Here is a 26353-nt window from a genome sequence, read left to right as displayed (position 1 = left end):
TAAAAATAGACCTAAAAAGGCTGCTTTTTTAGTTATAATTCCAGCTATAGCATCACCTAATGCTCTTAACAAGCTCTGGTTGTGCGCAGGTCTGGTATTTCAGGCAGAGGATGCTGGATCACGTTCGATATCCAGGTGGGAATCAGGAATATCACACAAAGGACTTTGTGGCGCTGTGTTCAAGTCCCTGGATTTCTCAATCCATCCTCACCTGCTTTGTAACAGCACCTATGGGGCTTTGGTTTAATCCATCCTATTAAACATGACATTTTCAGTAGCAGAACAGGCATCACCCCACACAAGGATCAGCTTTATAGACAAAGGAATAAGCATCATTTACTAAATAACCACAAACACAATTTTCATTACCCTTACAGGTTTCTTTTGCAAACACTGGCTGTGTCAGCCTTCAGCTTAGGAAACAGCACAAAAGGTTTATTCCTGTTCACTCAGTAATTAATTTCTGCCAATTAAGGGAAGTCAGCATTAAAGCATTTCTTACCTTAACATGTACAGCACAATAATAATAAATACTATGACTAGAAGGGAAGACAGGGCCACCATCACAGCTATAATCGGAGTCTCATCTGCAATAGGAAAAGAAAAGTGGGGTTATGAAGAGCACATATCAAGTGCCAGCATTTAACAGGGCAGAGCTCTACAACTGCTGCTTGCAAAATATATTATTAATATTAATATTATTAATAGTATTAAGTAAGGTTCCGTTTCTCCAGTGGTGGTTCACCAGCCACCGGTAGAAGTTCGCTCTGTCACCTGGGGATCTACAAAGTCTCTGCCTGAGACATAAGGATCCAGTTTCTAATAGGTCCATGAGTTTGGCCAAACACAATAAGGATCCTTTTGGAAAACCAGGTGAGAACTGTGGCACTTGGAAGATCCCGCAGACCCTACATTTTAAAAATAGTCCTGATTTTGCTGCTTTTTCTCCTTGGAAATATTGAGTTTGGGGAGGAGGTGACATCAGACGACCCATCGCGACACCTCTCAAGGGCAGGTGCTGCACAGTTCCCTTGCAAACACCCTTAGATTAGGCACATCTGAGATGTTCCCATCCTCTGAGACCCACAACAGACTATTATGTTTTTTGTTAAATAAGCTATTTGTAACTTGCCCTGGAGGTCAGAGAAACAGGGTTTGGCGCAAGCAAATTATCCAGATGGGGTTGGAAGCCAAGCAACGCTATCCAGATCGGAAAACAACCCTGAAGGGCACTTTTTCCAGATAAATGAGGATGCAGTGAGGCCAGCTGGGGGTATTTCCATTGTCCATCAGCTCGCTCAGTCTGTCTGGGCCACGGTGCTGTATCTAAAAGCCTCAGCGCCCCCAGACTATAGGGCACAACCCCCCTTTCCACCTTCTGCGCATCCATTTCCCTGCCAGGGCAGATTCCCACTTCACATCTCAGCAATCTCAGCCAGCAGATTTTCTTAGGTGGGATTTATCTTGTCCATTTCTGATGATGGAACTACCGAGACACACTCTGGTTGAGTTCCTGCATTTGTTCCTCTGTGGTTGTGAGGTCTAGAAATGTTATTCTGACCCAAATATAAGATTTTTGTCCAGCCTGGCCTGGGATGTCTCCAGGGATGGTTCATCCACCACCTCTCTGGCCAACCTGGGCCAGGCTCTCACCACTCTCAGGGACAACAATTTCTTCCTCATGTCCAGCCTGAATCTCCCTCCTTTAGTTTAAAACCATCACCCCTTGTCCTATCACAACAGGCCCTGCTCATAAGTCTGTCCCCATCTTTCTTATGGGCCCCTTTGAAGTACTAAAAGGTGCAAAAATCATTTGAACGCAAGGACCTGCTGCGGCAAATGAAAACACGAAACCCTCCCGGTCTTGCATGTCTTTATTCTTTCCATCTAGTGTCCTCACGTGTCGGCATCTCCCACAACCCAGCAGCAAAAAGCCAAGGAATTTACTGGGAGGCCTTTCTATGCTCGATAACTGTGTGAGCTTTGGTATCACCCACCATGAGACTTCCCAAAAGCAAGATGGGGAAGGCAAAGCAACCATGGAGCGTCTCAGCCCAACCTTGTGTCTCCTATGCGGTGCTTCTTGTTGAGACCTCTGACCGTAACCATCACCATCATCCTGGCTGTAGGAGAGGATGCATAGCTGCTTTGCCAAAGCCCACGGCGCTATACCCCCACTATGCACTGCCGAACCACTTTTCCTGCCTTGGCTGGAGTTAAGCTCAGCCTAACGGGTGCTGAGCTGGGCTGAGGCTGCTGCGGCAGCATTGGTTGGCAGGAGATGTGATTTACGGGCAGGGTTTTGGCGGGGGTGCCTCTGGCAGCAGGATGCAGGGAGCCCGGGGGGTTGTTATTTTTTATTGCAGCCGTTCTTTCGACACATGTGGCGGGATGAGTTAGAGCTTTTCCACCGCGGGCAGTAACCGCCGCCGTGCTGCCGGCCCACCCAGCTAAACCCGGGCAGGAAACAAGCTGGAGGGTCCCTGGCTGGTCCCTCCATAACCGGTGAGCGGTGCCAACCCACCCCCAAGCTCCCGTCCAGCTCAAGATTGGCCCCGGGGGGTTTACACACGTAATTCGCTTGGAGAAGAGAGAACTCGGCCCTTGGCTTCCCTGGGAGCATCCACCACGGTCCGGAGCCCCCGAGGCATCAGGATGCTGATATCTTATCTTGGCACCTCTGAGGAGCCAGCAAATCACCTTCTGGTCTCGAGATACGTCTCCAACTGTAGGTAGAGGTGCTATATAGCGGTCTATAGGCTGTCTCCTATACATTACACAGACCTGGGTGCAGCCACCTGGCAGAGGGACAGGGCTGAGGAGCCCTCCTCGCTCATCGCTGTCAGCTCCTGCCCACTAAACAGGACACAAATCGAGCGGACAAGAAACTGTGCGACCACAAGCAAAAAAATGGGAGTAAAAGAAATGGAAGCAAAGACGTAGGGTCAGTATTTCTCAAATAAAACCCCCAGGACATGAGATATGGAGCTCCTGGCAAAGCAAATCCTCCAAAAAGGTTGCAGAGGGAGAGCAGAGCAGCAGCAAGAGCTTAAATCTCTGAGATGCCAAGCGAGGTTTAAACCACGTGCCAGCTACGTTCCCTGCAAACATCACAAAGATCCCGCAGGAGCAGACCCCCGATTCAATCCTTGCTTTTTATCCTGCAATATTTCCTTCCCAGGCGTGTTCGGGAGGTGGAAGAAGAAGCCACCCCAGACACCGCAGCTCGGGATAAACCAGCGTGTTCACAAAACACCTTTAATCACTCCCTCGGGACTGTGTCGCTCACATGCACATATTTTGCTTGGAAAAGGCCAGAGCTCCACTGTACTCTCATGAGGTTCAACAAGGTCAAGTGCAAGGTCCTGCACCTGGGTCAGGACAACACAGGTATCAACACCAGCTGGGGATGGAGGGATTTGGAGCAGCCCCCAGGAGAAGGACTTGGGGGTGCTGGGGGTGAAAGATGGGACATGAGCCACAACGTGCGCTTGCAGCCCAGAAGCCAAATCGTATCCTGGGCTGCATCCCCAGCCCCGTGGGCAGCAGGTGGAGGGAGGGGATTCTGCCCCTCTGCTCCGCTCTGCTGAGACCCCCCTGCAGTGCTAGTCCAGATCTGGGTCCTCAGCACAGGACACACATGGAGCTGCTGGAGAGGGGCCAGAGGAGCCACAGGAATGACCCGAGGCTGGAACAGCTCTGCTGAGAGGACAGGCTGAGAGAGTTGGGGTGTTCAGCTGGATGGAGACAGGCTTTTCAGCGGGGCCTGTTGTGATGGGACAAGGGGTGATGGTTTTAAACTAAAGGAGGGAGATTCAGGCTGGACATGAGGAAGGAGTTTTTAACACTGAGGGTGGTGAGAGCCTGGCCCAGGTTGGCCAGAGAGGTGGTGGATGAACCATCCCTGGAGACATCCCAGGCCAGGCTGGACGGGGCTCTGAGCAACCTGAGCTGGTGAAGATGTCCCTGCTCATGGCAGGGGGGGCACTGGGTGACCTTAGAAGGTCCCTTTCAACCCAAACCATGACACAATTCTATTCTATAATTCTCCAGTGCATGTTCAGTACATTGGGCAGCAGGAAGTCAACTGCTGTGGAGTTTACAAAGGTGAAACACCCACGAGAGCAATGACGGGAACACACAATGGAAGCTCATTTCTATAGGCAGCAAGCAGAGCAGCTGCAGCTCCGCTCCACCTGCTCCCACCCTGCTGAAGCAATGAGTAATTTCAGATATTCTGGTAGCGATGTCAGTTCTCAGAACTAAGAGATGGAAAAAAACACCTAAGTGGTTTTATATGACAAGAAATGCACTTGTGCTACTGCTTGCCAACAGAATTAAGGAGAATAATAATTACTCGCATCATTTGCAAAATGGGTCTGGATCAAACAGTCAATAAACACAATTCATAAGCAAAAAAAGAAAGACATTTCCAGAATGGCTTCTTAGACTCTGGTCATCCAAGTCTAAGGATGGTGATGCTGGTATTTTCAGAGCGTTCAGCAGGAACCTGTTGTATCTTATAGCACAAGTACGAATTAGTACGTAGAGCCCAACCCAAATTAAGACATCAGTGTGTCACCTGATTTGCTTTGTAAAAGCAAGTTGAGAATTGTCATAAGGAGAGGGATCTAATAGCAGAATACTTATGGAAATGTCTTTATTGAGGGCTTGACTGAAGAGCAATGAAACATAAAATTCTTACCTCTTCTGTCAGAGTTACCTGCAGAAAAAGAAAACAAAAGTCTCTTAGCAACAAAGAAATATATATTTTAATAAGTCAGGGAGGATCAAAGAACAAGACAGTAACAAATTTAGTAACTCTCATCATCTTTGTGTAAATCTTCCCTTTAAAACACCAGCTACAAAGCCAGGATGTTAAAAAAGAGTTTCAACCTTCCCTTAGCAAGAAGGAAAATGGAATAAAAAGCAACTTCTGATCAGCAGAGCAGGGAGCTGAAGCCAAGTTATAACATCGATAAACAAAACCTACTGCTCTCAACTGCTAATACGCTTTGTTTAAGCCTATAACCAGCAAGTCACTGGTGTAATTCATTAGCACTTAAATATGAAGAGGTGACACTTGTGCACAATTTTAAAAGAGTGGCTGAGCCAAGAGTTCAATTAAGAGCAGCTGGGCTGAGGGATGGGGACCACGAGATCCCAGGAGAGCCTCCGTGTGCTGTTTTACATGTGAAGAGCTGGAGAACAGGGTTGAGGACAATCTTGGGAGGTTTGGAGAAGCAGGAACCGCTTGTACAACATGTAATTCATACGGCGCCTTCCGCCTCTGTCCCCCTCCTGAGCATCACTTAATTCTTCCATGACCGAGATCCAAATTTCCCATTAACAGCAAGGGAAGCCCTAAAACTAATTGTGCTCCTTGACAAATGACTTGAAATAAAGAAAGAATCAGGTTTGGTCATTTGTTCCTGGGACTGACACTGATTGAGAAGCCACATCTGGCCCCGATGGTGCAATGGCCAACGAGTCACTGCGCACATCAAGAGATTCACCCAAAACAGTAACTCGAGTCACAAAAAGAAGTAGGAAAGACACAAAAATGATGAATTAAGTCCCCTAGCAGCAGACATCATATTACAAAATCCAGATCTTCACAGTAATTGAGGCTTTTGCCTCCATCTCTCCCACTGAAGGTGATGTTTACTCTAAACTTGCACCATGTACATATCTGAGGTTACTCCGGACTCTTTCATTCTGCACAAAAGCCTTGAGGGTTTGTGTTTGAAAGGAAGCTGGATGAGCTCGGGGATGGCAGGATGCTAAGGAAGCTGGGTTGCAAACTTCCTTTGGCCACATCCCTTCCTACATTGATGGCAAAAACAACTTCACTGCAGCTTCAGGGGCTGCAGTTTCCAAACATGCCCAGCGAAGAGACCCCCAGCACCCAATGTCTCTTTGAAATTTGCTCTCAAGGAATGTACACTTGACATCTCCCCATGTTAACTCCAGACTTATCCTCTTTCAGTCTTTTCTACGCCACCACCAAGTTTCCCGTTCTGGTTTTACCACTAAATCCTGCACTGCCAGGCTGGACGGGGCTCTGAGCAGCCTGAGCTGGTGAAGATGTCCCTGCTCATGGCAGGGGGGGCACTGGGGGAGCTGGGAAGGTGCCTTCAACCCAAACTATTCTGTGATTCTATGACCTCTAGCAGGCACTGCTATGTAATTGTTGCAACTCAGAGGCACAGAGCATCAAATCTGGGTCTCAACCAGCAATGGGCGAATCATGGCTGAAGAATCAAGGATCAGCTCAGATTTTTGGTCACCTCAGATTTTTGGTCACCTCAGCTTCTTTTTGTCTGATTTTTGCTCTTAACTAATGCTGAACAGCCAAACTACACCCTTAGGGGCATTTTTATGATGCGCCAAGAAGGGAATGAGAGCAGGATGGCAAGAGAGGTAACTCCTGTTCATCCAGATCTTTCAAAGATGAAAGTAGCCCAAGTAACAGGTTAAAAACTGATAATGTCAGCATAGAGCTGCAGAATGGTTTGGGTTGAAGGGACCTTCGCAGCTCCCCCAGTGCCCCCCCTGCCATGAGCAGGGACATCTTCACCAGCTCAGGTCGCTCAGAGCCCCGTCCAGCCTGGCCTGGGATGTCTCCAGGGATGGTTCATCCACCCCAACATCAGATGCATCGGTATATGCCAGACTGACACATCCAGCACATGGAATACTCTGCTCAATAAGGTCTCACCACATTGCTCCTGGTGCTCACCACAGCAGAGCGAAAGCACCTTCAGATGGTTTATCAAACCACGTGCAGGTTGTGTCTGCAGGCAGTTTGGCAGCCATCGGCTGGAGGGTACAGATTACTCCACCAGACGGGCCAGCACCGTCCTACCACATCGTCCTTCATCCCCAGCTTGGCTAATTTTGGATAATGAACCAATTTAGCAGCTTTTCCCAGGAGCTGGATCTCACCCCTTGGTTGGCCAGCTCTAGTCTAAGCCTTAAATCCTTTGGGACCGGGCCTGCCTTGGCATGCATGTGCTTGTACGGTGCCAAAAAGCAGGACGGTGGCTACCAGAATACAAATAAATGCAGAAACATCTGGCTAAGCCAAGCTCTGCAGCTGAGCGGCAACCCCAAGTGATTTATTGTCCGCACAAACTCGTTACAGATCAACTTTTCAGCCAGCACCTGGGAGCTGCACAGCACCAGCCCCATTTCATGCTCCGGAAACCACAAAAAGCGATGAAATTAATCTGTGACAAAAGTGGAGGGAGATCCGAGGGTTTCTGGTGCCCCAGCGTCTTGGCAAGGAGCCCAAACCTTCAGCAGGATAAATCTCTTCTGATCTGGTCTCTTTGGGGAGTTATATTATTTCGTTATCGCTGTGGAATTTGCCCCCGAGTGTCTTCTCATTCCCTTTTGTTCAGCAAAACAAAAGAAGAGCAAAGAAACAAACCCATGGGCAGGGGTGGCCTGGAGGAGAAGAAGAAGGTGGAGGAGATGCCTACCGTTGTGGGCAGCGGACGAGGTCTCCTGCGTGGTCACTGTCGCGCTGAAATTCCTCTCCGTTGTCTCCGCTTCCGTGCTGGGGAGAGCGGTGCGAGGAGCAGGGGACGTCAGGCTGGGGAGCGGGGAGGTGGCTGGTGGCACGGGGACAGTTGTCCCCAGGGTGGAGGTGTTGAGGCTGAGGGTGGTGGCGTTGGGGGACATCCCGGCGGCTGTGGTTGCGGGTGGCTTTGGCGCCAGGGTAGTGACAGTCACTGGGGTGCTAATGTTGAGGGTGTTGGCGCTCGTGGTCGTCGTCCCATCCTCAGGACGTGCTGTGGGAGCTTTGGTGGGGCTCCTGGGGGAGGTGGGTGCTGTCCTGGGTGGCTCTGCAAGAGGAGAAAGCACAAGGGAACCTCCATGAGATACTTTCCTTCAGCACTGGAGGGTTTAGATGATGGAGATTCGTGAGACTGTTAACTAAAAACAGCCAAAAAATGCCATATTTTGGGAATGCTTTGCACAGCACAGTGATGCACACCCTATAAAAACAGGTAATTGAATATATATTATGATATCAAGGAGCTACAAAGATTAAAGACCCTGTAAGAGAGGATCAATGTTTAGATTGATTTATAAGCACCTCCAGCCCATCGTTCTCTTTTTGACACTTTATATTACAACGAAGCGCAGGGCAGAAGCAAGAACCCAGCGAGCATGTGAGCACTTACTCCTCTGATCCTAACGATGGTTTAGGGACAAAAAAGACAATGAGCATAGTTTACCTGTCGTCACGTTGTTAGCACCTATGCTTATCAGGCCACTTCCGAGCAAAAGGAGAAAGAACCACAAATCCATGTTGACCTGGGGAAGAGAGCAGAGAAGAGTTGTTGAAACCCTCGCGCAACATCATCACAAAATAATACAAACCGGGGATGCTGCTGCACATCTGGGGTGTGTGGAGCTGGAAGGGAGGAGTGGACGTGGGGCTGGAGTTCCTGCAGGGGACAAATGTCCAGATGTTCCCGACTGGAGGGTGGTGAGAGCCTGGCCCAGGTTGGCCAGAGAGGTGGTGGATGAACCATCCCTGGAGACATCCCAGGCCAGGCTGGACGGGGCTCTGAGCAACCTGAGCTGGTGAAGATGTCCCTGTCATGGCAGGGGGGGCACTGGGGGAGCTGGGAAGGTGCCTTCCAACCCAAACTGTTCTGTGATTCTGTGGATGGTGCACAAACAGATCCCAGGCTGGTGGAGCAGCAAAGTGACCAGAAATGAAACAGGGAATGAGCAAACCGTAAGAGAGCATGAGAGGAACAAGCTACGAAGCTGAGCACCAAAGATAACTAATTAGGATAATTTATTTAAGGAAATGAATGATGTGTTCATAAAACGCTCTGCAAATGAGTCTACTTTGAGCCAACTGAAAGGCAAAAGATGTGAAGACCACAGCAAGGAGTCTTAATCCAAAAAGGCCATAAATCCCCATGAATAATAACCCAAGATCATCTGCACGTGCATTGTACCGTACGTTTCTTCCCAGGAAACATTCTGCACAATTTCAGCCCGATGACCTCAGTGAAGTTGTCTCCCCCAGGCTTTCTGCCCCAGCCCTTTCAAATACCAAGTTTTGATGGTGATTTCTTTCCTCTGTAGACCTCAAAAACGCTCCTGAGAAATGAGCACAGTTATCTCCTCCCAAACAGACACTGGTCCAGAGGCTGAGGCAAACGACAGCGAGATGTCAGACGTCACCGTCCTGGCCAAGAGAAAGCCCAAAGCTGCCAAGTCCCAGCGCCCGGGACCTCCCGAGGTCGGGCCACCATCTCGCATCTGCTACGAGCCCAGAGAGGGCTCGGGGGCGGCTTCACTCCGTGCCAGTGGCCGGCAGCTGCCGTCCGACTCTCTCCTGTCCTTCAGGCTTCTGTCACGCGTCCAGCTGCATCTTCAGCATCTCCCGGGAGGAGGCTGCGAGATCTCACCACCAAGTCAACTCGTCACGCTGCCAAGAAAGGGTTTTATTCCCTGCTACGCAGTCTAAGTCTCTCCCCCCCTTAAATACATCTTGTGTTGTTTGTTCTCATTCTATTTTATTTAAATGTGCTTCAGTCTAGACCCATCCCAAACTCCAGGCAGAAGGACAGCACTGAAGTCATCAAACAGTATCAGAAGTACAAGATCCTCCCCACCCCACCCAGGAGTATCCTCCCACCAGCACCACCCGCTTACATGTTTTTCCTCCTCTCCAAAAGAAAACCTGGCAAAAATTGAACCTACTCAGTGTCCAAAAGGTCAGACAAACCCTGAACCAGAAGGAAACCAAGCTCCAGAGATAAGAGCTTTCCCTTGGTTCTTTCCACGAGTCGGGCAGGGCTTTCTCCAAAGGGTCCCACTGGTGTGAGCAGCCAACCTTCCACTGGATTATTAATAAAACATCTGTCTGGATGAATCTGAACTGATTCGGTACTCCTATTGCTGGTGAGAGTGGGGCTAGTCCCACAATGCCCCCCTGCGGCTCTGCTCCAGGGAGGGATGTCTGGGAATACCACAACTGGAAAGGTTTTGATGGCTCACTCCACTCCTGGATCTTGTTGAGGCCTCTCACCAAGCTGAGGACCTGAGAAGGTCCTAAGTCAAAGAGCTTTTCCAACCCCCCAGCATGGGAAAGGGAGCTCACAGAACCACAGAATGTCAGGGGTTGGAAGGGACCTGGAAAGCTCATCCAGTGCAATCCCCCCATGGAGCAGGAACACCCAGATGAGGTTACACAGGAAGGTGTCCAGGCGGGTTGGAATGTCTGCACAGAAGGAGACTCCACAACCCCCTGGGCAGCCTGGGCCAGGCTCTGACACCCTCACCAGGAACAAGTTTCCTCTCAAATTTAAGTGGAACCTCCTGTGTTCCAGTTTGAACCCGTTACCCCTTGTCCTATCACTGGTTGTCACCGAGAAGAGCCTGGCTCCATCCTCCTGACACTCCCCCTTTCCATATTGATCCCCAGGAATGAGTCCCCCCTCAGTGTCCTCTTGTCCAGCTCCAGAGCCCCAGCTCCCTCAGCCTTTCCTCACACGGGAGATGCTCCACTCCCTTCAGCATCTTGGTGGCTGCGCTGGACTCTCTCCAGCAGTTCCCTGTCCTGCTGGAACTGAGGGGCCACAACTGGACACAAGATTCCAGGTGTGGTCTCCCCAGGGCAGAGCAGAGGGGCAGGAGAACCTCTCTGACCTACTGACCACCCCCTTCTAACCCACCCCAGGTACCATTGGCTTCCTGGCCACAAGGGCCCAGTGCTGGCTCATGGTCACTCTGCTGTCCTCAGGACCCCCACATCCCTTTCCCCTATGCTGCTCTCTAACAGGTCATTCCCCAAATTATACTGGAACCTCATGTCCTCCCCATGTTTAATTGCAATTGGGAAGCACATGCAGCCGAACCACCGGTGCGAACGAAAGCATCTTGCTGCAAGGCACAGGTGGTCTGAGCATCCAGCTGCAGAAACCCACAGGAGTTGGGTGCTCATCCCGATGGGACCCACGTGCAAAGGCAGAAGGTCCCCAAGCCCACGCTGGATGTCCAAGGAAGGTCACGGTGGCACTGAGATGCTCCTGAAATCTCACAGGGCTGACGAAGGTGCCAAGGTCTCGACATCGCAACAGCTTCCCTTGCTGGGAACAACCACAAGGTCAAGACCTGGCTCTGCTGCAAACATTATTAGGAGAAAAAGTGACCGTTTGGTGTGTTTTGATGAATATTTGCACAGAAACACCATTCTCATGGGTGGATGTGGCTCCTTTCCTCTTTCCCAACTCGCTTCTCCAAACAAGAGTTCCTATTCCTTGGGGAACCTGTTCATTTGGGATCCTAATTTATTTGCGATCCTGTCCATTTGGGATCCCGTTCACTTGGGACTCCCATTGATTTGGCATCCCATTCATATGGGTTTCCCTTTCACTTGGGATCCCATTCATTTGGGATCATGTTCATTTGGGATCCCATTCATTTGGGATTCCCATTCATTTGGAATCCCATTCAATTGGCAGCAGTTTGCCCCCAGAGCAGACAAACCAATCACTAACTGGGATGCTCCCACTGCACCGACATCCTACTGTCCCCTCACATGGAGATCTTCCTCCTCACCACCTGGCTCATAATTCATTGGAAAACCATACAGAACCACAGAATTGTTTTGGTTGGAAAAGACCTTCAAGATCGAGTCCAACCATTAAGCTGCCACTGTCAAGTCCACCTCTAAATGATATCCCTAAGAACCTAGAACCACGTAGCTCTTAATCTATTCCAAGCCTTTCTTAATGTCTTGAAGGATCTTTCCAAGCTGGCTGCTCCTGCTCTTGCATCAGATCCCAGGGGAGCGACGACTTGCTCATGGTCACTCGGCAAAGGGGTGGCAGAACAAGGGGACCCGGCTCCTCTGCCATCTGTGGTCCCTGGAGCCCTTTTGAGAAGTTAAGGAAGGAAAGACGGATGGGTTAACACAGACTGACCCCGCACCCTCTCTCTAAGTCCAACAGCTGGACGTCTTGTTGGCCTTCAAAGGTCTTGTCCCTCATCCTCAACATAGTTTTTCCTTGGTACCAAAAGCAGTGGGTGGAAATAAGTAAAAACTTTGAATCCCCTTTCTTTCCACCCTCTGTTATGGGGAAATAACCCATGTACAATAATAAACAAGCTTGGTTTTATTTCCACGACTGTGACCACTGAAGGCAATTCCTGGACCGGCCATGGGCATCAGCTGGAAAACCCCTTTGGGATGGTGAGATGATTGTAGAATCTTTTAGGCTGGAAAAGACCCTTAAGACCAGTGAGTCCGACCATGGGTGCAGGTCCCTCCTTCGCTGGGCTGGCAGGGATTACACCAAAGGCTGCATGCCCTTAAAACCCCCTTGATATTATGTTTAATAAGTTCATTGATCATCGAGTGGACCGCATTAAGGGTTGGCAAGGGGAGAGGATGCCTTGCCCCGTTTTCGTGAAGAAGGCGGTCCGTGCGGATCCTCAGTTTTTATGGCTTTATTACTGCGAATATCAAAAGAACCAGGACACCGGGCAGCCCCGAGTGCATCGCAAGAGCTGCTCCTGTGACCAGCTGCCAGCGCTGCTTTATCACCTTTCAAAATCCGGATCCGGAGCAGAGAGAGCAAACGCAAAAGCCCCAGCTATTAAACGCTCCTGATTCCCAAACGCAGGATAAATAAATGCCAGCACTCCAGCTGAACATAAAAAGGCCTCCAGAGTCCTACCCCGAAGCTGGAGAAACCCGAGTCTCCCTTCCCCCTCGGCTCTCGCCCCGCTGGTTTCGGAAACGGAGAGGAAATACTTGTAATGTTATCAACATAAACACAGCTCTTGGCCGGCTGCGACATCCTGCGAGCTCTGCAGAAAAACAGCCTGACGTCACGGCGCCGGCTCCGCCGACGAGAAAAGGAGCCGCATTCGGCACCGCTGCGCCGGCGGGTTGGGACGCTCGGCATCGTGTCTTCAGTTTCAACCTTCCTTTTCAAAAATCACAGTTAGAAACCTGAATAATATATTTATATATTTTTATATATATGGTATATATGCATTGAACTACCCCATACGCTGCTTGGGAGCTTCCTATAGGAAAGGCTGGATTTTAGGCTCCGGGATGCATGTTTTAAAATAAGCGGATTTTGTCAAGATGATTGATGCTGTTGGAGGAGGAGGGGGGGAAGGAAATAATCTCTTTATAAAATAATAAGTGGCTTAAAAATGGTGCTTGTGTGTGCCGCTGGAGGGGGGTTCAGCTGCGGGACCACCTCCCCGTGTTTCCAGAAAGCAACCAATTATTATTATTATTACTATTATTTTTATTATTGCTGCACAAACTGCCCAGATCTCACCCGGCGTCCACAATCAAAGGCAGGATTTACCCCACCTCCAACATGCTCCTAACTCCTGGAAAATGAGACAATCTCTTTGCTATGTGCAAAGAGGAAACACGACCTTAATTCCACCCGGTTTTCTGGGACCCCAGAAAGCGCTGCTGCTGTCGGGGGGATGCTAAAACACAGTAGCTCGACTGAGACCACCCGACTACCTTGTGTTGGCCCCGATTGCAGCAAAAAATAGAAAATGGTTCAGTTTTCCTCTTGTTTTCTGGCATAAACAGGAGTAAGATTGGTGTTTGCACCGGTTAGCGCTTTGAAGCAGCTCACAGTAGGAAGAGAGCGTGCATGAGCATAAAGAAAGGGGAAAAAGGTCTGTTTTTTAATTCTGGTGGCAGCAAGCCACCGGCACGGCTCAACCGCCCTGCAAAACAAACCTGCCGTCTCCTCTCCCCGCTCCCGGCTCCTTTTAAATCCCGTTTGTGGTTATTCCAGCCTCTCGCTGGAGCTGTGATCTGCGGTGGAGAGGAGCTCGTCCCATGGCACAACTATTTTGCCGGCAGCGGGTTCCCCTTGCTCGTGTTGGATGAGATGCGAAGGATGTAAAAATAACGATGAGGATGAAAAGCAAAGCCTGGTCCCCTATGGGAAATCCCTTGGGGACCAAGCGTCGTGCAGTGGGTTCCAAAGCCATTCATTGATTTCTTCGCTTCATTACCACCCTGCAAGGAGCTGCTTCGGCTCCGAATCGCATTGGGGTGGCTAATGAGGTGCAGATTGTCTCTGGCCATCACAGAGAGAGGAGCCCTTGAGTTCGGGGAAGGAAAAGGGTTTTGTTGCAGTGACTAATTCCTTGCATGTGTCTCCGAAGCTGAAACGAGGCCTTGATGTGTCACTGAACATTATCTCCCCACCCCGCCCTCTGCTTTTCCACCCTGCAACACCGAAGATGAATCACAACAACCATTCAATCGTTCTGAAAATCCACTTCATTTTTTTTCCCTATTTTTTTGTCTCTTTCACATGAACAGGCAGCTTCCACACAAGTGACAGCCGCGATAACGAATGGAGCACGAGGAGGAGGACGAGCCTGTGGGCTCAAGGTTTTGCTCTCTCCATCTGCCCAACCTTCAACAAATCACTGTTTTCCCGCACCTCGATATTTACTCATGGCATGGCTTGGGTTGAAGGGACGTTCACAGGTCATCCAGTGCCACCGCTGCCATGAGCAGGGACATCTTCACCAGCTCAGGTTGCTCAGAGCCCCGTCCAGCCTGGCCTGGGATGTCTCCAGGGATGGTTCATCCACCACCTCTCTGGCCAACCTGGGCCAGGCTCTCACCACCCTCAGGGACAACAATTCCTTCCTCATGTCCAGCCTGAATCTCCCTCCTTCAGTTTAAAACCATCACCCCTTGTCCTGTTGCTACAGGCCCTGCTCAAAAGTCTGTCCCCATTTTTCATCTCGGCCCCTTTTAAGTCCAGAAAGGCCGCACTAAGGTCTCCCCGGAGCTTCTGTTCTCCAGCTGAACACCCCAACTCTCTCAGCCTGTCCCCAGCAGAGCTGTTCCAGCCTCGGATCATTTTTGTGGCCCTCAGTCCAATAGAGGAACGCACGGTCCCCTTTCAAAGAGCAAGATCATCATACGTGCATGGAAGGAACCTGACGCCACCTCCACCTGCTGTTCTGGGTGTCCAGAAATAGGCACCACTGTTAGGATGATGAGAAAATCTGCTGTCCTGAACGAGGATCAGTCTCTCTCCCGGAGGTCAGCTTTAGCGAGATGTAAGTCTATCCCATGCCAATCACACAGGCTCTCAATCACGCACTGGGAGCAGTAACGTGGGTTAAACCATCGCGAGGGGATGTAGAGAGGATCAGGTGTTCTCCAGGCAGACTTTGGAAGAAGGTTCCCCATGTTCCTTTCCTACCTCTGCTGCCAAACACTGGAAATCCCCACGCTTCAGCCTGATCGACCATAAAAAGGCTCCCAAAATGTTTTGTTTACTCCCTAAGTGAATTACGGGTTTAATTCATTCAGAAATATATTAAAGAACCTTTAAGACCACAGTTAATTATAAATTACTGGGTATATAATGAGTACCAGGAGATGTGGGTTGCATCCCTGATATGCCGAGGGCAGATCAGTGGCACATCTATGATCGGTGACACACGATGATCTCCAGTCCTCACCCACCGAGCCACAGGGACGGGCTCTCCTGGCCACACTGTGAGCAGAGTCACCATCCAGAAGCCACCCAAGCGCCTTGGAGGGGAAGAGCTACAAACACGTCCGATGATTTTCCTAATAATAATTTTGCTAATAACCCTCACAATTAGGACGGGTTTAATTATTGTCCCTGAGGGTGGTGAGAGCCTGGCCCAGGTTGGCCCAGAGAGGTGGTGGATGAACCATCCCTGGAGACATCCCAGGCCAGGCTGGACGGGGCTCTGAGCAACCTGAGCTGGTGAAGATGTCCCTGCTCATGGCAGGGGCTTGGACTAGATAAGCTTTGAAGGTCTCTTCCAACCCAAATTTTTCTATGATTCTATGAGACAGAAAGGGATGAAGAGGTTCTTGGACCTGTAGCGATGGAGAACAACCAGCTGGAGAAGGTTTCCTAAAGGAGCATCAGGGTGGGCCAGGCAAAAGCCAAGAGTGAAGTGCCAAGGAAAAGGAAAGCAGTGAGCTAAGCCCAAGGGAGCCGTGGGCTCAGGGAGGACGAGGATGAGGGATGGACTTTGAGCCGTGACCATGAGGAAGCTGCTGGGAATGAAGCTTTTCGCTGCGGTGGGGCTGGTGAGGATCGGTGGGGCGGCCAGAGCCGCGTTGCAAAGGGGAGAGGGAGATGAAACCTCTTCCTGAGGAAATTAAAGCTAAAATGATCCTTGTGGTCCCTTCCAACCTGGTGTTCTGTGATCCCATGGCTGATTCTCTGACCCGTCCCGGGGTGTGTTCCCCCATGGGACGGGCATCACGGCTGCAACGTGGCGCTGGAAAGCAGAGAGCGATCACCCAAAAGGCTTGAGTGAAGCTGCTTCATCTCATTATTCAAAATAACAAATTAATATGTATTTTCTTTTAAAGTGAAGTCATACAAGAATATATCTCTTTAAATATTCCATTTTATGGCTGGACTCTATGATCTTAAGGGTCGTTTGCAACCAAAACGATTCTATGCTTTTAGGGTGTCCCCTTCTTTGTCCCAAGCATCGTTTGTAACGTGTACAAAGAAAACACGAGTGCAGTTTGTACACCATCTACTGAAAGGACCGGCTGCATGTGATTGAGGAGTCAGGATGAAGCATGGCCATTATGTAGCGTAACAACATCCCTGCCTAACGAGATGCTTTTTGGAGAGCGAGCGAACCAAAACAAACCCACAGAAAATAAAGCTGAGCTTTGCTGCAGGACTGAGCTGAACTCCCAGCTCCAGGCTGAGATCAAGCCGAGAAGCTGGAGCGTCAGGGCAGCGAGCGCTCGGAGCATCCTACTTAAAACAAAGGTGTCGGCGGGGATCATTCGCACGACAGCCTTAAAAGCTCATTACAGGGGCTAAGCTCCAATTAAAAGGCATGCGTTCGGTCATGCAGCTTGAATCGCTGGTTGTGCTTACCCTGAAATCCACCCGCGCCACCCGTGGGGTGCGGGGAGCAGCCAGCCCGTCCCACGGAGCAGCCCTGGGGCTCGCAAAGTGCCGCGGATCCGTCAAATCCCCGGTTTACCTGCGGTAATTCTGCACCGCTGCTCAGTTCAGCCCTGTTGCCACAGTAACACTTGTGGTGTAGCCGAGATCACTGATTATGAAACTAGGGGAAAAAATTAAATAAATAAGAGGCTGCTAATTAGGATATACTCCAGGTCTCCAAAAGCTCCGTATTAACGATGTGATGATTGCGAGCGAAAATAAAGATGCCAAAATCCATCACCTCGGTCAGCACTGGCAACTGCCAGTCGCTCTTTGGGTCTTTTTAGATATGGGTTTTAAAATTCAGCTTGCAAATTCCCTGTAAATTCAGCGTGTTTTCCTTCTCTTTAAACAAATGTGCAAGACTCGGTGGAACAGGCTTTACTCTTTACATATATTTGCATGTATTAGAATGGAAAAAAAGGGTTGAGGATGATGTACAAATGGTGCCACCCCAAGCGGGGCCGGAGATGCATCCCCTGCATCTCGCATTAACTGCGCTTTTGTTGCAGTTTGCCAGAATGAAACCAAAAGGCCAGTTTAACCAGTGGTTGTGAGAGGTCTATAAACGAGGTTTGCAAACGAGGGGAACTGGAGTTGCAAGCGTTTTCCTCTCTGATTCTGTTATTCGAGTGCCAAAAGCATTTTGAGGCACGTCTTGTGCTGAAAAGTCTGACTGGGAGCAGTTGTGCTGCCAGACACAAATGTTTTTCAACATAACCTACAAATAAGATACTGGAGCGTATTTCCAGGCGAAAGGAAAATGGTCTGACAGGTACTTCTGGAGATGCAGACCCAGAGTGATGCTGCTTTCAAAAGTCAGATTATCTAAATGCCATAATTATTCCATTCTCATTGATGGTGAATATACCAAGAGGATCAAATGGTGAGAAATAAGCAGTGTGAAGGAGCAAAACTGAGTTAATAGCTGATAATATTCATTATATACTGGCAGACTCTGCATTTGTCCATCATTCAGGGCACAGCCCAGTTGCTCGACTTCAGGCGAGGATGAGGAGCTGCCACCTCCCGAGGGGACGCAAAGGCTGAAATTCCCAGTGCAAACCAAATTGCTGGTGAAACCCGTGCCCTGAGCTCAGAAATGGCCTCAGGGTGGTCCTGGGGAAGGGCAGGAGTTGGGTTCTGATGCCCTGACCCAGACCCACAGCTGAACTTCTGGCTTGTGACTTTATACCCTTTGCGTCAGCGCGTGGATTGCAGGACAACGAGCTAAAGCTCTTGGGCCAAAAAAAGAGGGAGAGAAGAGGTCTCCCTTGAAAGCAGCATGTAAAATGTTCAGTCTGGAGAACAGGAGCTGAGGGGAGACCTTCTGATCTCTGAACTGCCTGAAAGGAGCTTGGAGCCAGGGGGGGTCGGGCTCTGCTCCCCAGGAACAAGCGCCAGGAGCAGAGGAAACGGCCTCAAGTTGCACCAGGGAGGTTGAGGTTGGATGTGGGGAACAATTTCTTCCCCAAAGGGCTGTGGGGCATTGGAACAGGCTGCCCAGGGCAGTGCTGGAGTCCACTATATGGTGGAGTCCTTAATAAACCATCCCTGGAAGGTTGGACAGACAGAGATGAGGTTCTCAGGACATGGGCAGTGCCAGAGGTCCAATGCTTGGACTCCATGATCTTGAAGGTCTTTTCCAACCAAAATGATTCTACGATCATATGTGATCTACCAGAAAATAAAGGAACAACCACTCATAGGCCATCCCAATTTACAGAAAGTATCCCAGCCCCTACTTCCTAAATTAGTAAATATAACCGGAGGAAAAAACATTCTTTCTATCTATCTATCTATCTATCTATCTATCTATCTATCTATCTATTTATCTATCTATCTATGTATCTATCCAGATATAAGAGGTCTGTGCATGCTGCAGGGCTGTGCTCTCCCTGTCACACAAGCTACAGGGACTTGACACCCCCAGCACCCACCAGCCAAGTGCAGCCCGATATGTTAGGTGTAGTGTTAATTACTTATAAATGTGATTTATTAAGTGGAAACAACACAAAGGGCTGATCTCATACACTAAGACATCCACCCACCACAACGTAAGATCAACGGGCCGAGCGTGAGGGCATCGCAGTCCCGAGCAGACGGGGATTGTCGTGTCACAAATAACAAATGAATAAAACCAGTGGGATCCAGCTGCCACGGATGGTTTAGTTGGAGGCATTAATTCTAACTTCTTAATAGGCTTATTTACAGGAATTAGTCCTTTAATGCCGTATGCTCATGTATGTAGTACAGCATAAGCCGGTTCGGTGCGGCCACAGAGAGAACATTTGCTTTTGTGAGCAATTAAGGAAAATTATTGCCAATTATGGGGACTGCAGGTACGAGCGGCTGCAGAGAGTGTCTGAGAGGAGGGATGCGAAGCTTTTGAAGACACCTATGTGAGCGGGAACTTCAGCAGGACCATAAATATCCCAGTGGTTTTGGGGTGATCCCCATTATCATTCACTCTCTTGGCATTTCCAGCAGATCAGGCACCCAAATATTTCTTCTCATCCTCCCACGCTCCTGAAAAAGGACCCAACTGTGCCTCTGGTGGCTCGATTTCCACTTTCCATCTCTGGTTTCCATCTAGAATTTTCCACCCATCTTCTATTTTTCCATCTATTTTCCAACAAGAGTGTCCCCACTCAAGACAAAGTGATGCTGTAGACACAAGTCTTACAGTCAGATCAACAAGAATGGTCCCTCCTATCATTGCTACTGCTATAAACTTGTGAAATACATTTATATATTTTTATATGTATAGCCATAAGCTTATTATAAACCTAATATCATGGAACAATAATATTTTATATATAGTATTGCTACTAAAAAACTATCATAAACCTAATGTCACCATAATAAACCTATTTTCCTGCTGACACAACTTTACACAAATTGAAATGACCCCAGTCTTAAACAAAAGGGGGAGCATGAGCCATTGCAGCTCCCCCATATACCAACACAAGACCTGATGGAATATGTAGAATAATGCTCAGTAGTTTTGAAAAAAAAGGAAAATAAAATGCATTTTCTTATCCTTAAAGTGACTGAACAGCCTGGGACGATTAACTTTTAGCCCTCCCATGTTATTCACTATTCATTCTCTATTTTAATCTCCCCAACAAAAGGCTGAACTCAAGCGTATTATCGTCAGCAAGGGCTTTTATCACCAGCCTTCAAAATGGTCAAGGCACGGGAGAGAACAATGACTCTCACAGGAGAATAAATACAGTCTAAACAAAACTACCCTGTTGCTAAGGTTGAAATCAGCCCTTTTTTGGGGGGCACAGCCGAGTATCCCGGTGCCACCCTATGTGAAAAAACAGGGAAGAATTAGGACTCGGCTAGAGGAAAATAACGTGACACCCAGCCCCAGTGTGGCTTTCCCTCAAGGGTAGCATTTAAAATCTGAATATCACGTAGAGGATTTTAAGCTGAATATCACATAGGGGACTTGAAACCAAAGCCAACAGCTGGAGCGCACTTGTGTTTGCAGCAGGTGATGCTCCAACCTCTGCAGTCCTGGGATCACAGAATTATAGAACAGTTTGGGTTGAAGGGACCTTCCCAGCTCCCCCAGGGCCCCCCCTGCCATGAGCAGGGACATCTTCACCAGCTCAGGTTGCTCAGAGCCCCGTCCAGCCTGGCCTGGGATGTCTCCAGGGATGGTTCATCCACCACCTCTCTGCCCAACCTGGGCCAGGCTCTCACCACCCTCAGGGACAACAATTTCTTCCTCATGACCAGCCTGAATCTCCCTCCTTTAGTTTAAAACCATCACCCCTTGTCCTGTCACAACAGGCCCTGCTGAAAAGTCTCATATGGATGGACAGATCAACCCTGTCTTTTCTTTCTAGGTGCAGAAGAGCGTAGTGGATTGTATGCACGGCTTCCTAAACAGAGAACTCTAAAATGGTAAAGGACACCAAGACAAGCACTTCTTAGGACCCATTATTCAAGAGGTCGCCAGTTCTATCAATGCATTCTCTCATGAAAATTAGAGATACTGAACCGCAGTGAATTTTGTCGTCTTGCTCCAGCAAGGGCGGGAGGTGAACCATGACCAAAGGCCTCCATGGTGAAACCTTGAGGTTATTGCAGCGCTGATGGTGAAGACGTTCACAAGCTCGGCTGCTGGGAATGATCGTTGCATAGGGCTGGATGGTGCCGCTATAAGCATGGCAAGAGGAAAGCCGGAGAAGATGGAGGAGCAAGCTCTGCCAGAGGAAAGAGGTCCATGGAGATGCTGGCCACCTCACCCATGCAGCTGTGGTGCAGATGTTGGGAACGTCCAAGTGGAGTGTCATCTCAAGGAAAGCCCCAGCCCAAACCGCCAAGATTTCTCTTGTGAAATCAACCCAAAAGCAACTGCAGGGCTCCGTATGATTTCTACATCCTTAGCCAAGGGATTGGCACTTGCTTATGGGGTTTGCTGGAGAAATCCCCTTCCTCAGTGGTCATATGGAAAGAACTGGGTTTGGTCATGGTGTCCTCCTTGCTAAACACAGCTGTTGGCTTTGCAGCAAGGGTTTCCAGCAGAAAAGTGGTCAAGAGTGACCACAGGACCAGGAGAGCCATGGTGACAGCCCCAGCAAGGTGCCACAGTGCAGAAGGTCAGGTAAGGGGACACCAGAGCTATGGTGGCCCAAAGAAGCCACCAGTCTCCACAACCAGCCCATTGTCCACCCCTCTAGATGGAGCTCCAGCAGAAGCCTGAGGTCTCTCTCAAAAGCAAAGGCGGGTGCACTCCATCATCTCAGATGAGATGTGAGGAAGGAATTGTTGGGCGTGAGGGTGGTGAGAGCCTGGCCCAGGCTGGCCAGAGAGGTGGTGGATGAACCATCCCTGGAGACATCCCAGGCCAGGCTGGACGGGGCTCTGAGCAACCTGAGCTGGTGAAGATGTCCCTGCTCATGGCAGGGGCAGCACTGGGGGAGCTGGGAAGGTCCCTTCAACCCAAACTGTTCTGTGATCTCCATGATCTCCATGCATCTCCTGACCTGCAGCTTGGTGCTAGAAAAGACAAGTTTGCCACAGCAATGTTGTAAAAAACAACAAATCATCCGATTAATCATCCCCTCCTGCAACACAGCAGCAGAACACCCTGGAAGCCCATCCCACCAGATCATCCTCAAGCAACAGAGCCCCCCAGAAGAATTTTCCCCTCCTTTGGTGGGTCAGTTCTCAGCCCAAAAACCACTCAGAAGCCTGGAAGAGCTGCTGCCATCAGGCCCAATGGGACCAGGCAGCAGCGGTGGTGGCCACAAGAAATGACTTCTCTGAAACAGAGATTTTATTTGCTCCAGGGCCATACATATTTTTACACACACATAAGCAGCGTTGAAGTGTCATATCTTGGCTATTTTGCGTGCAAAAATAAATACCCATAAAGAGGGGATTTCAAATTTCCTTGCTGACACCAGCCTGGATGTGTATGAAGGAGAGAACAGAGTCACGGTAATGCTGCAATTCAGGTTTTATGGCCCATTCTGGGTTTTTTTGCCAATAAACAAGGTCTCCCCGAGCAGGCATTAATAACACCTTGTGTCACTTATATTTTAGTGATATTCAAATAAGCATTAAGAGGTTACAACAGAGCTCAAATCCCCCTGTATTAGGCACCTAGGCCGAACAGCCATCCAAATGATTCTAAATAAAATTCATCTCAAACTGATCTGGAATGACGGAGCACTCAGGTTAAATATTTTCATTTCAATAGCAAAGCGCTGGGTAGCAACAGCGACGTCCCCGTCTTTCAAAGTCATTGCTGTCCCAGCCTTTTCAAAAGGCTTTGAAAAGCAGCATTCCCACAAAAACAGCCATTTCCATCCTGCCCAGGCGAGGAGCATAATACACAGAAGGCTCCTCAGTATCGCTGTTAAATGAGAGACCCCTCTGACCAGGCGTTAAATGGTACAGGAGCTCGCACGCCACAACACAGACGGCTCTCTGTGGCAGCCTCGAGGCTGCACAGATACAAGACAAAGTCTGTTGCTGAACACCAAGTGTGTATTTGGTGGCGCTGTGGCCGAACCTCAAAAATCCATCCTGTTTTCATAGCATCATGGCATGGTTTGGGTTGGGAGTGATCTCTAAAGCTCCCCCAGTGCCCCCCCTGCCATGAGCAGGGACATCTTCACCAGCTCAGGTTGCTCAGAGCCCCGTCCAGCCTGGCCTGGGATGTCTCCATGGACGGTTCATCCACCATCTCTCTGGCCAACCTGGGCCAGGCTCTCAACACCCTCAGGGACAACAATTCCTTCCCCATATCCAGCCTGAATCTCCCTCCTTTAGTTTAAAACCATCACCCCATGTCTTTTCACAACAGGCCCTGCTCAAAAGTCTGTCCCCATCTTTATCAGCCGCTTTTAAGTCCAGAAAGGCCGCACTAAGGTCTCCCTGGAGCTTCTCTTCTCCAGCTGAACACCCCAGCTCTCTCAGCCTGTCCTCCCAGCAGAGCTGTTCCAGCCTCGGGTCATTTCTGTGGCTCCTCTGGCCCCTCTCCAGCAGCTCCATGTGTGTCCTGTGCTGAGGACCCAGAGCTGGACCAGCACTGCAGGGGGGTCTCAGCAGAGCGGAGCAGAGGGGCAGAATCCCCTCCCTCCACCTGCTGCCCACGGGGCTGGGGATGCAGCCCAGGATACGATTTGGCTTCTGGGCTGCAAGTGCACGTTGTGGCTCATGTCCCATCTTCCACCCCCAGCACCCCCAAGTCCTTCTCCTGGGGGATGTTCTCCTTCCCTCCATCCCCAACCTGTGTTGATACTGAGGGTTGTCCCGATCCAGGTGCAGGACCTTGCATTTGGTCTTGTTGAACCTCATGGGGTTCTCATGGCCCCACTTCTCGAGCTTGTCCAGGTCCTTCTAGATGAATCCCGTCCCTCAGATGTGTCACCTGCAGCGCTCAGCTTGGTGGCAGCAGTTGACTCCACGGAACACTGCCTGTTGAAGACTAGGGGCCAACCTGCCTAAAATCCCCCCCATTCCTCTTAGTCCAAACCAAATCCAATCCCATCAAGTCCAGTCCTTTGGTGAAACAGTTTAGCTCTTGAGTGCCCGCTGGTTGCTGAGCTGAAGGAAAACCCCCACATTTCAACCACCATCACCTTGCAAAGGCCACCACCATCCTCATGAGCACAACTGTGACCACCTCCCAGCTCCAGCGCTGGTGGTGAAGACGGTGGCCACAGCTCAACCCCTACAAGCACATTTTGCAGCATTTTCAAAGAAATGCACTGGAAAGGGCGAGCGCAGATGGAAGCACAGCCACCTTTGGTCTCTCCAGGTGGCCTTTCCCAACAGCAGAAGGGCATTTCAGGTGTGGGACGCTCTTAAACCAGCCGGAGGAACCAGTTATAAATGGCAGATGCTGAGATACTTATTAAGAGTCAAGCAAGGAAAATCAGCAGTGGGGTGACTTGTAATCCTTGCTGGCGGGGACTGGAATTAAAATTAATGAGTTAGAAAGAAATGGTGCCGTCCCGACCGGCACCCCAATGCGTCTCTGACTATGAGATTTATGTATAGACTGAATTAATCCAACACCATTTTCCCAGTGACCTACTTGGGGACGGAGATAAGACCCACAAAAACCATCTCGCAACGATCCGACACGGTGCCACCACCATTGATCGCTTCTCCCCGTGCCCCAGAGGACACTTTGAGGGACAGAAGAAGCAGCAACATCTCTGAAAGCTGCTTTGGTACAGAGGGAAAGACCCCTCACCTGAAGGGAAGGGAAGTTTGGGGTGACCTGGTTCAAGGATGCAGCTTTTGCTGAGCAGCTTTAACTCCTCTCATCCCGGATTAACTCCTTGGAACTCAGCAGCAGCAAAGCTGCTTCACTTGCTGGAAAGATGCCACGTTTGTGTGTCGAACTAAACATCTGGGCTGTTAAGCCCTGGATTTTCAGCTCAGATCTAAGTGTTTGGAGGGGGGAAGAAAAACCAACATGAACTGTTAAGGGAGTTTCATTGAACAGAGACACCATTATTTCTTCCTCCCCATCCCCCATTTCTCTCCTCTCTCTACAGGCAAAGTGGCTCAACAGATACAGCAAAATGCAGAGAAAAAATATAATGTACGTTTCCTGCAGTCAGTGTTTTCCTATTAAGTCAGAGAGAAGCTACCAAAACCACAGGGTGAAGTTGGAATCTTCCCCTCTTGCCTCATTGTTGCAGGGAAGTACCTGATTTGGGATCTCGGGTTTGAGGACCAGGCAGATGGTCCCACCCCAAGCAGCCAGCCCTGGGATTGATCAACCATCATCCTTCAACCACATCAGACACGATGCCCAAAGCACCCAAACCCAACTGGACCTCCCTGCCAACCAAGGATGCGCTCAGCCTTGGAGAGCTGGATTCCTCACTGGGAAGGTCGGTAGGAAGGCTGAAGACAGAGAGGTCATCTCCAGCAAAGAATCATAGAATCATTTTGGTTGGAAGAGACCCTCAAGATCATCAAGTCCAACCATAACCTGGCTCTAGCACTAAACCATATCCCTAAGAACCTCATCTACACGCTCTTTAAACCCCTCCAGAAATAAAGATCCCAAAGCCTTTAGTTGTGCTGATAAGGTGTGGAGCAAACGGATGGATCCATTCAACAAGATATGGCTTACTGCTCTGAGATAATTTGATTTTTCGAGCTATGACTGATTAGTTTATCTCACCAATGGAAAACTCTCTGAGAAAGTAGCAGAGAAACCCCCCAAGCACAAGTGTCCTCACAGGGTTACTGCTCTGTTGGTCTATGGAAAGAAGATCTCCCAGGTGGACTCAGTGTGACCTGGGTAGTATTTTCACTCCATCACATCAAAGAGTTGCACACGCTGCTCCTTCGGTAGGTCCACACACGAGGGTGGAACCAGCTCAGCCACCAAGGAGGAGCTTCCCAGATGATCAGTGCAACTGCAGTGAACATGGTTTAAGCCTCTGGTGTGATCCCCAACCAAAGGGGCAACCAATGCCCCTCAGCATCTTTGTTCTCTCTTTTCTCATTCAGTTTCCCTACTTAGGTCTCACTGTGGTGCTGGGGAACTTTTAACATGGACAGAAGCTGTGGAATGAGTCTTCATGCTTGGAGATCTTCAGAACACATCTAGATATGGTCCTGGGCCACTGGCTCTTGGTGGCCCTGCTTGAGAAGAGGGGTTGGACCAGGTGAGCTCCAGATGTCCCTTCACTCCGTGATTCTGTGAATTAGCACCACAATATCTCCATGCTGCTTTTCCGGCATGTAGCCCCTCCAAGATGACCCTCACTAGCTCCAACATCAAGCAGCAGAAGGCAGCTCTAACAAAGGTCATTGGTGGGCTCAGGCACCATTGCCAG

General features: G+C 49.6%; 1 protein-coding gene across 5 annotated transcripts in view; it reads right to left on the bottom strand.

Annotated features, from left to right (window-relative positions):
* The window catches only part of PTPRA (protein tyrosine phosphatase receptor type A), a 130520-nt gene that overhangs the window by 18249 nt on the left and 85918 nt on the right, over positions 1–26353 (bottom strand). For all 5 annotated transcript variants that reach the window (XM_080344414.1, XM_080344413.1, XM_080344415.1 and 2 more), the window contains 4 exons: positions 8250–8328; positions 7488–7853; positions 4706–4723; positions 503–587 (listed from right to left, as the gene is read on the bottom strand). In XM_080344414.1, the coding sequence (XP_080200540.1) occupies positions 503–587; positions 4706–4723; positions 7488–7853; positions 8250–8328 (548 nt within the window). The remainder of the gene's footprint in view (positions 1–502; positions 588–4705; positions 4724–7487; positions 7854–8249; positions 8329–26353) is intronic.

Source organism: Nesoenas mayeri (genome assembly GCF_963082525.1).
Source record: "Nesoenas mayeri genome assembly, chromosome: 4".
In the NCBI taxonomy this organism is placed as follows: domain Eukaryota; kingdom Metazoa; phylum Chordata; class Aves; order Columbiformes; family Columbidae; genus Nesoenas; species Nesoenas mayeri.
Note: the sequence above shows the minus strand (reverse complement) of the source record. Positions and strands in the feature narration are given on the sequence as shown.